At 35.7% G+C, this 14,436-nt stretch overlaps 1 protein-coding gene across 1 annotated transcript; it reads right to left on the bottom strand.

Moving 5' to 3' along the window:
- Positions 1 to 609: 609 nt before the first annotated feature.
- On the bottom strand, positions 610 to 1,782 carry LOC113359742 (F-box/LRR-repeat protein 12-like). Its single transcript, XM_026603328.1, has one exon. It carries the CDS (start codon positions 1,780 to 1,782, stop codon positions 610 to 612), a length of 1,173 nt encoding a protein of 390 aa, XP_026459113.1.
- Between the last annotated feature and the right edge of the window lie 12,654 nt (positions 1,783 to 14,436).

Raw genomic sequence — 14,436 nt, 5'->3', positions numbered from 1 at the left:
TATTACTAAATACCCTGTTGTTGATACTATTATGAACATGGCATTACAATTAGACATTGTCATGACCAGGGCAGACACTACAATGAGAGCAGGAATTGGTCTAACATTGTCTGATCATACAGGTACAGTCAGAGAAGCAAGAGGCTTCTTTATTGACAGTACAGACATAGAAGAACTTGAAAAAGCTGGAGCTGCTTTCCAATGGGCAACATGTTGGAGTGGCCGCAGAATCTCCTTCAAAAGTGACTCAGAACCAACTTTGGTGATGCTGGTGGGAATGTAGCAAAAGCTCGTCGACAGCGTTATCTAATCAGTGAAGATTTTGGAAATACAAAAAACTTTGACATTAACTTTTTAGCCCAGAATTTTACTTTGGTTATAAGAAATGATGTACTATGGGCAGCAAATCTATCTTCTTTTTGCAAAAAATATGAAATCAACCACAAATGGGTGGACTTTAGCCTAAGGGCCTTATTGAGCTATCTGAACATTCAATTATGGAATGAAAATGTAATGTATGTTCGTAATTCCTCTTTGGGAACTACTGAACAACAACTATCAATATATTGAGGTACTTTTCTTTTCTAAAAAAAAAAACTCGAAAACAAACTACGACCATAAAATCAATTCAGGTTTTTTGCCATCGAAATGCTCAAGAATAGAGCTGCCACAACTATTTTTTTCTCCATCTATGTAAAATTCAATAAGCTTGTTACACCGATCACATATAGCTTGCAACCCTATATCACATAACTTTTGGCACCCCATCACGTAAAGCTGCTCCAACTCTTTGCAATTCATACCTATAGCTTTCCATCCTTCTAGCTCTACCTCCTCACAATTTGATAGGAACAAATGCTTCAATAAAGGGCAACCTTTTGAAATCGTTAAAACTGCTTCGGTATTAATAATGCATCTCTCCTTGAACTCGGCTGATTCATCAGGTGCTGTCTCGAGATATAGATATTCAAGTTCGCCGCCGCTAATAATAGCGTTAATCACCTCTTGATTAAGTTTGTATCCGCCTGCTCCAAGTTGGGTTAAGGTTTGTGAACACCCTAGAAAGCCAACTCCTGTTATACTGCTGCAGCATGATATACCAAGTGAACGTAGTTCTCGACAGTTTTGTAAAAGGAAACTTAGTCCCGAATCAGTAATCGAGCAACACTGCGAGAGGTTAACTGTCTCTAAGGATGAACAACATTTGGCCAGGGCCGCCAAACCATTGTCATTAATATTAGAATAGTGCAAATTAATGCGTGTCAAGCGAGGAAACCATGAAAATACTAAAGCCAATTGCATATCAGAATACACGGAGCAAAAACGCAAGTCCAGAGTTCGAACTTTGGAGCCGAAGGACTGTGACTTTGATGTAACAACCTCTGATATCCCCGGGCACCCTTTTAGAGACAAACGTTGGAGGTTTTGGAATCGAATCAACAGATTACAAATAATTATTGCAGCGCTTTCTGAACTAATTTTTGAATCAGCTGGCTCATAATTTCTGGATTTACACCATAAGGATTCCTGATTGTTGTCCCGAATATGAAGCCATTGATGACAAGTTAACCCAAAAGAATTGCGATCATCTCTAGTTTTTAGGCACTTAAATATAAGATCCAGACAGTCACCAGGGAGGCTTGGAACAGAAGATAAGGACATTCTACTGATTTTACATGGACGGACATGATTATCTTTTACCCCTTGTTCTTGTAATGTTTTTGAAGTAGCAGGGATCTTACCAAACCCTTGTCTGCGCTTGCGATTGGGTGATAAACTCATTTTCTCGTTGCGGGTATTCATTTGTATCAAATTGTATTAGAAGATCATTCATTTCGTACATATAAATGTAAACATATCAAACATGAAACCAATTCCGAAGATCCAAATTTCGCACAGAAATTCATCATACAAAAAATAAGATACAAATATCAACTAAAACATATACCTCTTTCAGAAGATTCAACATCTCTTTCACTTTCTTCATCTAATTCATTTTGACTTTCTTCTTCAATTAGTTTGTTCATCATCTGATTAGTTTACTCTTCATCTGATTTACTATCTTCTACAATTTAATTTCTTTTCCCTTTGTTAAGTTTCCCCCAGATTTCAATGCTCCTTCAGAATAAAAATTCAACTTTAATTATCAAGTACAAGTAACATAAACAAGTAAATGTTTAACAACTAAAATACCTCTCTGTAATTGCTTCCATGTTTGATGTTCTTCTGGATCATATTCATAATTCGTCTTTTCTCTAGGTTTTCTCTTTCTTATTTTTATGATGATAAAAAATCTTTTTTGATGATGGATTTCAGTAAACAATTTATTGAGAGTAGAATTTAACAATTTCAGTTAACAATTTTTCGAGAGTAGAAAAAAATTTAAATTTTTTTCTTTCTGAGAGTGTTTTTCCTTTCCGAGACTGTTTGCAGTTATGTAAGTGGCGGAGAAAGAAATGGGGATATAACGATACATATCCTGGAATTTAATATTTTATTGAAGGTTATTTTGGTAATCTAACTTCTAATATTAAGGTAGGGCCTTAAGAATAATTTACATATTTATTTATATGACCCTGGGGTCACGAGAGTAAAATCAGTAATATATAGAGTCATAATAATAATTCACTCTTTTTATAAACACTTCAACGTCTGAAATAAAGCCGGCTCAAATTAAAACTCCGGCTCGAGTTAGATGGTGGTGAAATACGAAAATTAGTATAAAGCCGACTCAAATTAGTTTAAATTTTTAGTCGGCCTAACTACTGCAGCAGTCATCTAGTATACTACATAAATTTTACAGAACTAGTTATAAATACCCAAGGTGACCAGACTTGTGGTACAAAAATCACGTTCAAATGTTGGGATCCATTAAAACTCCATCTTAAACAAAATCGGTACAAAAACCCCAAATTTCAAAATTGGTTTCATCAAATTTTTTGGGGTATTTGTGTTATTTTTGTTTTTTTGGGGTTTTTGTGTTACTTTTGTTATGATGAGTTTTTTTGTGGATGAATAGTGACACCTTTGGGGTTATAACTCGCGGACCCTGAATTTTAAATAAAAATAAAGCAGTGTGACTGTGCACATAGCCCAACCCATGACCAAATAGCCAACTAACAAAGTAAGCATTGCAAATTCACTGGAATATCAATCTCTGGAAATAGTATACAAAGTTCTCAGCAGTACCAAAGACTATGCAGTGTGTCAGCACAAGATTGAATTAAAACCAACTCGAAAACCTACGAACACGGCCATAAAATCAATTCAGGTTTTTTCCCCATGAAATTGAATTGCTCAAGAGCAGAGCTGCTGCAGCTATTTTTTTCTCTATCTATGTATAATTCGATAAGCTTGTTACATCCATCGCATATAGCTTGCAACCCCGTATCACATAACCTTTGGCACCCCATCACGTAAAGCTTCTCCAATTCTTTGCAATTCATACCTATAGCTTCATATCCTTCCAGCTCTACCTCCTCACAGTTAGATAAGAATAGTTCCTTCAATAAAGGGCAACCTCTTGAAATCGTTAGAACTGCTTCTGTATTAATATTAATAATGCTCGCATCTTCGATCTTGGCTGATTCATCAGGTGCTGTCTCGAGATACAGATCTTCAAGTTCACCGCCACTAATAATAGCGTTAAGCACCTCTTGGTTATGTTTGTATCCGCCTGCTCCAAGTCGGTTTAAGGTTTGTGAACACCCTAGAAAGCCAATACCTGTTATACTGCTGCAGTATGAAATAAACAGTGAACGCAGTTCTCGACAGTTTTGTAAAAGACAACTTAATCCTGAGTCAGTAATCGAGCAACAGTTGGAGAGGTTAACTGTCTTTAAGGATGAACAACATTTGGCCAGGGCCGCCAAACCATTGTCATTAATATTAGAATACTGCAAATTAATGCGTGTCAAGCGAGGAAACCATGAAAATACTAAAGCCAATTGCATATCAGAATACACGGAGCAAAAACGCAAGTCCAGAGTTCGAACTTTGGAGCCGAAGGACTGTGACTTTGATGTAACAACCTCTGATATCCCCGGGCACCCTTTTAGAGACAAACGTTGGAGGTTTTGGAATCGAATCAACAGATTACAAATGATTATTGCAGCGCTTTCTGAACTAATTTTTGAATCCGCTGGCTCATAATTTCTGGATTTACACCATAAGGATTCCTGATTGTTGTCCCGAATATGAAGCCATTGATGACAAGTTAACCCAAAAGAATTGCGATCATCTCTAGTTTTTAGGCACTTAAATATAAGATCCAGACAGTCACCAGGGAGGCTTGGAACAGAAGATAAGGACATTCTACTGATTTTACATGGACGCTCAACATGATTATTTTTTAATCCTTGTTCTTGCAATGTTTTTGAGGTAGGAATCTTACCAAACCGTTGTTTGCGCTTGCGATTGGGTGATAAACTCATCATCGAGCAACTGGAAAAATTTTGTTTGCGACACCAGCAAAGCGAACTAAAATCAATTCAAAATACAATAAACTTATATATGAAAATCAAAAGATAAGATTCATATAAAAAAAACCCATGGTAACAACAAAAAGAAAAAAAAAAAAAACCTGTGAGTTCAGCGCCGGAAGACAGAATGGATACAGTTCGCAGAGGTAAGAAGATTCCGAGGATTATTTAAAGGAGTTTAAAAAATGGTTACGATGGATTTGATTTGGTCAAGGATATTCGTCGAATTAATCTCGGAGAACTTTGGTTTGTAGTTATTTGGTTTATCTTAGTTATAACTCTGGTAAAAGAAAAAAACTCTCGTAAAAAACGATCCTAATTATCAGCCACGTGTTAGAAAGAAAGAACCACCGATTTGGCAGCTGGGTGGTCGTCTTTAAAGAGTACCAGCAGCATCCCTTACTTAAAAGGAGGAGTAGAGTTCTTGGTGCCCATATTCATTAGCACCGTGAACAACAAATTTCTCGTTGCGGGTATTCATTTTTTAGGATATCGTGCATCAGTGTGCAAAGTAACAAACATAGATTGAATCAAGATGCAACAAGATGTGTTTCGGCGGCCTACACTTATAATCAAGCAGTGTGCACATTTTCTACCCGGCCAATTGTCCAACGATGGAAATGTGAAAATTTGATGGAGAAAACAATGAAAAACCAAACACTCCAAGGCACGTAATCTCTATCTTTTAAACATTATTTCTTTCCTATAGAATGTACAAAGTATTCCAAGAAATAACCGTCGTCAGGATACAATGGCTCTAACAGTTTGTGTGATGTCGAATGTGCAATATTTGATCACACCAAAGAACACTCTTGTTACTAATAATGCCTAAAAGATGAAACCTTATTGAGTTATTGGTTTTGCAGAGTATTTTTCGATGCCTTATTCTCCTTGAACAACCTTCAATTTATGGACTTGAAGTGCCTGTTTGGAGGAGTCAAGTCTGTTCATGAGAGACGTGTGGGTTCTATTCGTAACTAACGGATCCAATAAACTATTGGATATAGTTACGTCCGTAACTACCTGACCATGTGAATCATCGTATCTTTTCAAGATAACTCATGTCTTTTGAATTCCAAATTCAAAGTTATCTCGTTTAACAGGCCACAAACAGATATTTCGAAAATATTTCTAACATCCAACATATCCCATCATGAAAAAGTGGGGGTCTAACGACCTCACCCAATATGTATGGACTAACTCCAATATACTTTCAAGAGAATCAACTAGACAACCAGACTTAATCTTAATAAAAAAGTATACCAAAGAGTTATATCTCAATTTCTCAATTCAGTACTTACTCAAGCAAATAACAATCTGCGAGTCTAATTGAATACAAGAAAAATTAACTTGAACGATACCAAAGACCAATGTTCAAGGATCAATCAATTTCAATCAACAACCAAATGTTGGATTTACCAATTGATCGATTAAACGCACAATCTGTGATATTTCAATTATATAACAAAATATAATGCGGAAAAGAAATAACACAGATACCAGAAGTTTTGTTAACGAGGAAACCGTAAATGCAGAAAAACCCCGTGACCTAGTCCAGATTGAACACAATCGAAACAAAAAACGGTTTTGATTCACTCGAATCGATTCATGAACATCATAGACACGACTTGCAAATATGCATATATGTCTTAGTTCACGAAAAAACCGTTTTTAGAAAATAACCCACTCAAGTACGCATACCGGTACACATACTTTAGTACCCGAATTGAGTTTGTTTTCAGTTCACAAACTCCAGCAGAAATTCACGGGATGTGAACTTCCGGCAGTACACGTACGGGTACGCGTACTTAGCTTCCGGACATCCTGAACCAGTAAAGTATGCATACTTTAGTTCAAGGATTTTGGACTTGCACAAGTATGATTTCACAATGTTTATATCCATTCAAGGTTATATATTCTAAACTGTCATTTCAATCATTGAAAAATACTTAGAGGATGTTAAATAGAGGTTATTCACACACTATTTTTCATCAAAGCGATTTTCAAGATATTGAAATAATCAACATGACATTCGTCACTTGTAAAGATGAACTTGGCCAAAGCGAAAGCTTACCAACACATATTTAGAGAAATAGATAAGCGAGATAAACTCGGTTCGAAATAGCAAATGTGTATCATCGAAGTCTATATAGCAATACGAATTTTTGTCTCAAGATAGAAGATATAGTAGATAGACTTTTGAGTGATAGGTAAGTTCAAGTCTCCACATACCTTTTAGTCGATGAAGTTCAAATAGTTCCTTGAGTAGTTCTTTGTCTTTGCATGATGAACGTCGTGGAGTCTAGAGCTCAACTACACTTTCTATCCTAGTCCGAGACTTAGCTATAACTAGACTAGAAATCAAGACTTATAGTTTTGGAAATTAAACTTGACAAACAAGCTTGAGATAGCAACGCTTGCGAGTTTGACCGAGCAGTGCTCTAACAATCTCCCCCTTTGTCAATTTTAGTGACAAAAGCATCAATACATATGGAATACAAAATAAATAAACTTTGCAGCTTCTCTTCCACATGCATGATCTCCTTGGTTCTTCAACATTACTCGAAATCTTCGTCACTTCCAAGTAATCCAATGATTCCAAAGATATTCAAATGAGCGTCATCGTTGTTGAAGACCCGTAGTCATAACAATGAGAAAAAAAAAGATCTCAATTATTGTCACACAATGTCATAGTATTATTACACAACATCAAAGTTCAATTGTATCACAACTTTGACAACAAAACCATGGTGATATGTATCACTCCCCCTAAGTCAATACTTCATCTCACATGAAAACCACTTCCCCTTACATAATGATCCGAAAATCTTATGTATTTGTAGTGTGAACTATGTTGGATATTTTCAAGATTGTTTGCCGCTATCCAGGGGGGTCCGCTATTTGTAGTGTGAACTATGTTTTCAAGATTGTTTGTAGTGTGAACTATGTTGGAAAACCTAGAAGTTTCCATTCGAATTTGAACAGACGCGTATCTTCCCATGAGTCGCCATTGATGGCTTTTGGAAGCATCTGTTGGTGATGAAAAGGCATCACTAACAGGCATGAATATCCCTATAAATAGTGATGGCATTCTCCCATTCTTCATCATTCAATTCAACATGTTTTCTCTCAATCTAAAGCATCATCATAAATCTCTCTCTCGTGTGTTCTTGGTTGGGTCAAGGGGTGCAAACCTTGAATCCAATTTCTCTGTTGTATGGCTTTCATTGTATCATGAAGGCATTATTTCGCATACCTATTGCAATCGCCAATTGATATTGGGAGGGTAGAAATAATCGTCTAAAAGAAATCTATTCGAGCCTTGAAAGTCAGGAGTACAACAATTTATTTTATGTTTATTCCATCCTCTATTCTGAACCCATTTTCCAACAAACTACACATTAATTCTCCCCATTTTTGTCAATAAAATTGGCAAAGGTACGAAAACTAGTGGGATCCTAGTGAAATTTTCATAGAGACAGTACATAACCAAAAGAAAGCACATATGAACTTTTTAGATGCAATCATATAGACAAGACTAAATGCATTCATCAAGGAGTTTATAAAGATACAAGATAACCCCTATAATATTCCACAGCAGCACTCCCCACAAAGATTTGGCAATTAAGCGCAAGTTCAATTAAGAACTCTCCCCCATAAAATGTCATTCCCGAAAGCACAACAAGAACGACCTTACTTTCACAAGAAAAGAAGGATTTATTTGGACATTACACTAAGAAACCTGACAGAAAATCAACTTACTGATACAAATATAGAATCAAAGCAACACCTACTGGAATTCCAAACTTAATTGCCCAACAAATCGAGATAAGCACATGGGCAAGAGTTTTAGAAATGACTAATGAACCAAAACAACACCAATAGACTGCCGTAAGTGTTGAAATATAGCAATATATAATGGTTTGGTAAGAATATCAGCCAATTTTTGTTCGGAAGAAACAAATTCTGTATTTATGATACCATTTTCATATAGATCTCGAATAAAATGGTACCTTATATCAATGTACTTAGTTCTTGAGTGCTCAACGGGATTCTCTGTGATTTGAATCGAGCTAGAGTTGTCACAAAAGATCTTCATTATTCCAGTACAATTCCATAATCATCCAGCATTTGTTTCAACCAGAGAACTTGAGTACAACATGAGCCAACAACAATATATTTTTGTTAGAGCACTGCTCGGTCGAACTCACATGCGTTTATATCTCAATCATGTTTGTCTATATTAGTGATCAAAACTATATGTCTTGATTTCTAGTTTATTTATGACTAAGTCTCGGTCTAGGATAGTTAAGTGTAGTTGAGCTCCAGACTCCATGGCGATCATCTTACGAAGACGAAGAACTACTCGATGAACAAGTGGAACTTCATTCGACTAAAATGTATGTGGAGACTTGAACTTATCTATCACTCAAAAATCTACTCTATCTCCTACTCTTGATACAATAGTCATATAAGTATAATAGTTTTCATACATACACATTTGCTATTTCGAGTCGAGTTTAATCGCGTATCTTTTTCTCAAAATATATGTTGGTAAGCTTTCGCTTTAACCATTTTCATCTTTACCTGTGACGAAAGTCATGATGACGTTTCGACCTTGAAAATAGCTTTGATGACGATAGTCGTGAATAACGATTTTTATAACATTATAGAAGAATGTTTCAATCATTGAAATGTAGAGTTGAGATTACCAACTATGGATATAATCATATATAGTGTGTTCTCACATTAGTGTATAAATCCATGTGCCAGAAATAAAGTGCGTGCATATGTGTGCATGCGGTATTAATGAAGGAGACTGATTGAGTACGCATACCCGTACGCGTACCAGCGGAAGTTTTCATACCGAAAATTTCTGCTGAGTTTGTAGTTTGGAAACTAGTAAACCAGTCACCTTAGGTAGGCATACCCGTATGCGTACCCATGGAAGTTTTCGAACCGAAAATTTCTGCTGAGTTTGTAAACTCAAATTCGGTAGCTAAGGTACGCATACCCGTACGCATACCCAAGCTGGTAGTTTCTCAAATCGGTAGTTCATGAACTAAAAAAAAATAAACTATAAGGAATGCAATCTTTGCAAACCGTGGCTATATTGTTCATGAATTATTTAAAATGGATCAAACCGATTTTGTTTCAATTGTGTCTATGAATAAAGACCTAAACAATTGAACAACTCTTCAACTAGTTCTTATGAGTCATTTGAACTAGTTATGAGAAATATGAATACAGTTAATATGAAGGTGCTCATATGGCTAACCATTGGTTAACTATTTGTGAACCAACTAAGTGTACACGTTTAGGTACGGTTACTCAAACCTAAATGAATATATTTCTTTTATGTGTGACAATCTAAGTTTCGATCTAACGGTTGAAAGATATTAGCTTCCTTAAATCAAGTTTTTCATCTAACGGTGAATATTGAATTCTTTGTTACCAAGGTAACTTGGATTGCAAACCCTGATTTGAGAACTATATAAAGGAGACATCTAGCAGCTGGAAAAACTAATCCCCACACCTCTTGTGTGATACTAGTTCGTTTTGCTAGAGTCGATTCTCCTTTAACCTTAGGTTTCTTCTCGAGACCCTGTAGGTTAACGACTGAAAGACTTCATTGGGATTGTGAATCTAGAAGAAACTAATTCTCTTGAAGTTGAGCGATCTGATCTTTCCATTTTCTATCGTACGAGTTCAATTGAATTATTGACTTGAGATTATATCTCCGATAGGGTAAGATAAAAAGAAATCACAAATATCTTCATCTCATCGTTTGTGATTCCGCAAATATCTTGTTTCGCTACCATACGACTAAGATTATTGTGAGGTGATTGATAATACTAGGCTGTTCTTCGGGAATATAAGTCTGGGTTATCAATTAGTTCCTGTTCACCTTGATTTATCAAAAGACATAACAAAACTCATAGATTTATCCGTGGGAGACATATTTATCTATCATTGTAGATTTTTCTGTGTGATACAAATTTGTTTATTAAAGTCTTCGACTTTGGGTCGTAGCAACTCTTAGTTATGGGTGAGATCAACTAAGGGAATAAAGTGCATAGTATCATGTTGGGATCAGAGACGTAAGGAGCGCAACTGTACCTTGAATCAGTGTGAGATTGATTAGGGTTCAACTACAGTCCATACTGAAGTTAGTTTGTAGTAGGATAGTGTATGTAGAAGCTTAATACAGTATGGTGTTCAATCTGGACTAAGTCCCGGGGTTTTTCTGCATTTGCGTTTTCCTCGTTATCAAAATTCTGGTATCTGTGTTATTTTTATTCCGCATTATATTTTGTTATATAATTGAAATATCACAGGTTATGCGTTGCATCGATCAATTGTGAAATCCAACCTTTGGTTGTTGATTGGAAATTGATTGATCCTTGGATATTGGTCTTTGGTACCATCCAAGTTTATATCTCTAGTATTTGATAAAGACACGTAGATTTCCATTTGCTTGAGTAAAGATCAAATCGAGAGATTGAGATATTAACTCCTTGATATACTTTTTATTAAGATTGAGTCTGACTGTCTAGTTGATTCTCTTAAAAGTATATTAGAGTTAATCCATACCGATTTCTAATCGAAATATTGGGTGAGGTTGTTGTAACCCCGCATTTTCAATTGGTATCAGAGTAGGAAAACACGTTCAAGACCTCAAAAGTCTGTGTTTGTAGCAATATGATTCTGTAGACAAAGTAGTATCTCCTATCTACGCATAGTCTATGTCTTCCAATACTTCTAACTATGTCAAATGTCTTGGTCCTTCCTCAGAGGATAACTCCTTAGTTGATTCTTCTGAATCCCGAGAAAGAAACAAGACAGTTGACAGAATGTCATAAGTAGAAAGGAAGGCCACCAGAAATAAAGAAAAGACAATTGAGACGATTGACTTTTACAATCATGCTCAACTCTTGGATGAATTTGAAAAGTCTCTTGGTCGAGAACGTGAAATCTACAAAATCATTGAGTCCTTCTCTAACCATATTAAAAAACTCACTCAGGAAAATATGCTTCAACAAGAGAAGATTAGTATCCTTGAGAATATTGTTAAAGAAGGGACAATTAAATAAAAACGTTTAATTGAGACACATTCATCAAATCTTAACTACCTTCGTGTTGAAACAGAGAACATTGATGCATCTCTTCACCTTGCCCAACAACAGTCAATCTCTTTAACAAAGAAAAACATTGTAGTGAGAAATTCTTCTATATCACGGGATGGTTCTCAATGTGAGTTTCCTGTCATAAATAAAAACTCATCAAAGGAAGTTCTTGCAGAAAATAAACAGCAGGCTTCCAAATGGGACATGGGTTTGAAACAAACGCCTTTCAACAATTCTCTTCCAAGAAATTGTTCTTTCTGTGAAAAAGGAATCATAGTGCTAAACATTGTTTTGATAGGAAGAAACAGATCTCCGATCTTCGAAATCTTCTTCTATTTACCGTCACCTGACGGCATCAACAATGGATTTCACTCCCACAGAAAACTAGAACTCTCATAAAAAGATTTTTAATGATCACTCATTTCAGAATCTTTACAGGGATCGTGTTTACTCCCATGGTGCAAACTACACCACAAAAACACAGTTTCCCAGTGTCTATGAGAACATGACTGGTAGATCTAAGTCTGGAAGGTGGAGACCTATCTCAGAAAATCCTCTAGAACCAATCTCTAGAGGTCCTAGACTTAGTTATCAAAAAGCTCCATTTAATGGACTCTCAAAAAGGGCTGTAAAAACTTTCTATGGAGTTGAAAACAGTCAAAAAGAGGTAAGAAATACAAAAGTCAGACAGTCAGGTGGTATTCCCAAATCGTCTCTCAACACTCATGGTGAGATTATATCTCATCCCACTACCTAACTTTAGGTATTCTCATCCGTGTGTCTAACTTGAGAGTCACAAGGATGTCTGTTTTTGAGATGCTCAAGTCTTAGGTCGATTACCATCTGTTCTAAGTCTGATGTTTGTTTTACAGGTTGAGATTTCTGTTTATTATTCTCTCTGTATCTAATGTATCTTTTTTTTTCTCTATCTATTCTGGTTGGATATTGAGCCCAGTTTGAAAGAGACATTGTGAAAAACAGTATGTATTTACTCTTGGGTCCTTCTTTGGCTTCTGGTATCCATTTCGAGCTCACGAACATCCAAGTATTCTATAGGAAACTCTAGGGTTTTCACCTAAAGGTGTTTCTTTCTTGTTTGATAACACATATATATACTTCTAATATGTATTTATCCCCTTCCCAGAAAATTATTTTTATGGGAACCTCTGTTGAGCCTCAAGAAGAAGTGAACACTGTGATGGAAGAAGACTTCAAAGGATATGATTCGGCTCAAGATCTAATCCTGAAAAAGAGGCTTGAAAGAAAAGAGTATAACTCTTGGATAGGAGAATTTTTCAAGGATTTAATTCTCGTTCAGAATGAAGTAAAGAACGAGCTTGCTAACCTTCAATTGCAGATAAACCAGCTTATTGATGGACAAGCAAAGATTCTTGATAATCAAAACATCCTGATCAGGACCCTGAAGAAAGTCATCCTTGATTGCGTCAAAACCAGACATCCTGCTCGCATCGTTGACCGAAAAACAAATATTCTAACTCATGAACATGGTGTCTCTACGATCAAGAAAATCAAGGATATCAGTGACTCCTGTTTTCATGGACCTTTTCAAAGGTATGAAATAATCAAAGAAAACTAATTTATTTGTCTAGGAAACTTATTAAGAGAATTTTATTCTTGTTTTTTTTTAAGAAGGATAACTGGGGTTTGGAATAGCCATTATTGTAAGTACACATAGCTATGTCCAATGTTTTCATCTTCATGTTTTTATATTTATTCATTTAAATTCTAAAGTTGTTTGGGAAGATGATTTTTGCAGTATTAATCTTTATGGTTTTATATATTGCAATATGTTTTGGGATATGTGTGTTTGCGTCCGTGAACTATTATTGTCCCATACGTTGTCAAAAGTTATCTCATTTGTATGTCTATATGCATGTATTGATACAAGATCGATGAACTTTTGACAAACAAAAGTTAAGCCTATTATGTCATTCATTGATGGAAGATAGGTTAAAATCTTTTGTTTTACGAGGATTATGTCTATTGTATGTCATTATGCAAATAGTGATGGGAAATAGAATGAATCCTAGTATATTCCGCAGTATTGATCTTCCATGATCCATATTTTATGTATATACTGTGCGGCTCCATAAGTCTTCTTGTGTGAGCACTTACAACTAGACTAATCATAGATTCGTTTGTGGTTATTTTGGTTGTGTATTCCGATTAAATTAATCATGGGTCTCTTGTGGTTAGTTTAATTGAGAATTTTCTGGATACAAAATCATTTCCTTATGGTTTTTGGTGTCCAAAGAAATCCTTCTTTTCTCGTAAAAGTAAGGTCGTTCTTGTTCTTCTTTCAGGAATGACATCAAATGGGGAAGAGTTCTTTTGAACTTGCGCTTAATTTCCATATCTTTGTGGGGAGTGCGGCTGTGGAATATTTGAGGAGTTATCTTGTATCTTTATAAACTCCGTGATGAATGTATTTAGCTTCGGCTTTATGATTTTATCTAAACAAATTTGATATGTACTTTTCTTTGGTCTTGAAGTGTCTCCATGAAAATTTCATTACGATCTCGTTTTCGTACCTTTGCCAATTTTATTGACAAAAAGGGGGAGAATTAATATGTGGTTCACACTACAAAAACATATGGTTTTCGGATCATTATGTAAGGGGGAGTAGTTTTCGTGTTGAGACAGAGTATTTACTAAGGGGGAGTGACACATATCACCATAGTATTGTTGTCGAAGTTGTGATATAAGAACTTTGATGTTGTGTAATAATACTTGCACTGTATAACAATGATCGAGAGCTTTTGTTTTCTCATTGTTATAGATACGAAACTTCAACAACTATGATGTTG

Source organism: Papaver somniferum, chromosome 1 (assembly GCF_003573695.1).
Source record: "Papaver somniferum cultivar HN1 chromosome 1, ASM357369v1, whole genome shotgun sequence".
Taxonomy (NCBI): Eukaryota; Viridiplantae; Streptophyta; class Magnoliopsida; order Ranunculales; family Papaveraceae; genus Papaver; species Papaver somniferum.
Note: the sequence above shows the minus strand (reverse complement) of the source record. Positions and strands in the feature narration are given on the sequence as shown.

Coding starts and splice junctions, on each gene's coding strand:
- LOC113359742 (XM_026603328.1), bottom strand. CDS start 1,782: ATGAGTTTATCACCCAATCGCAAGCGCAGACAAGGGTTTGGTAAGATC.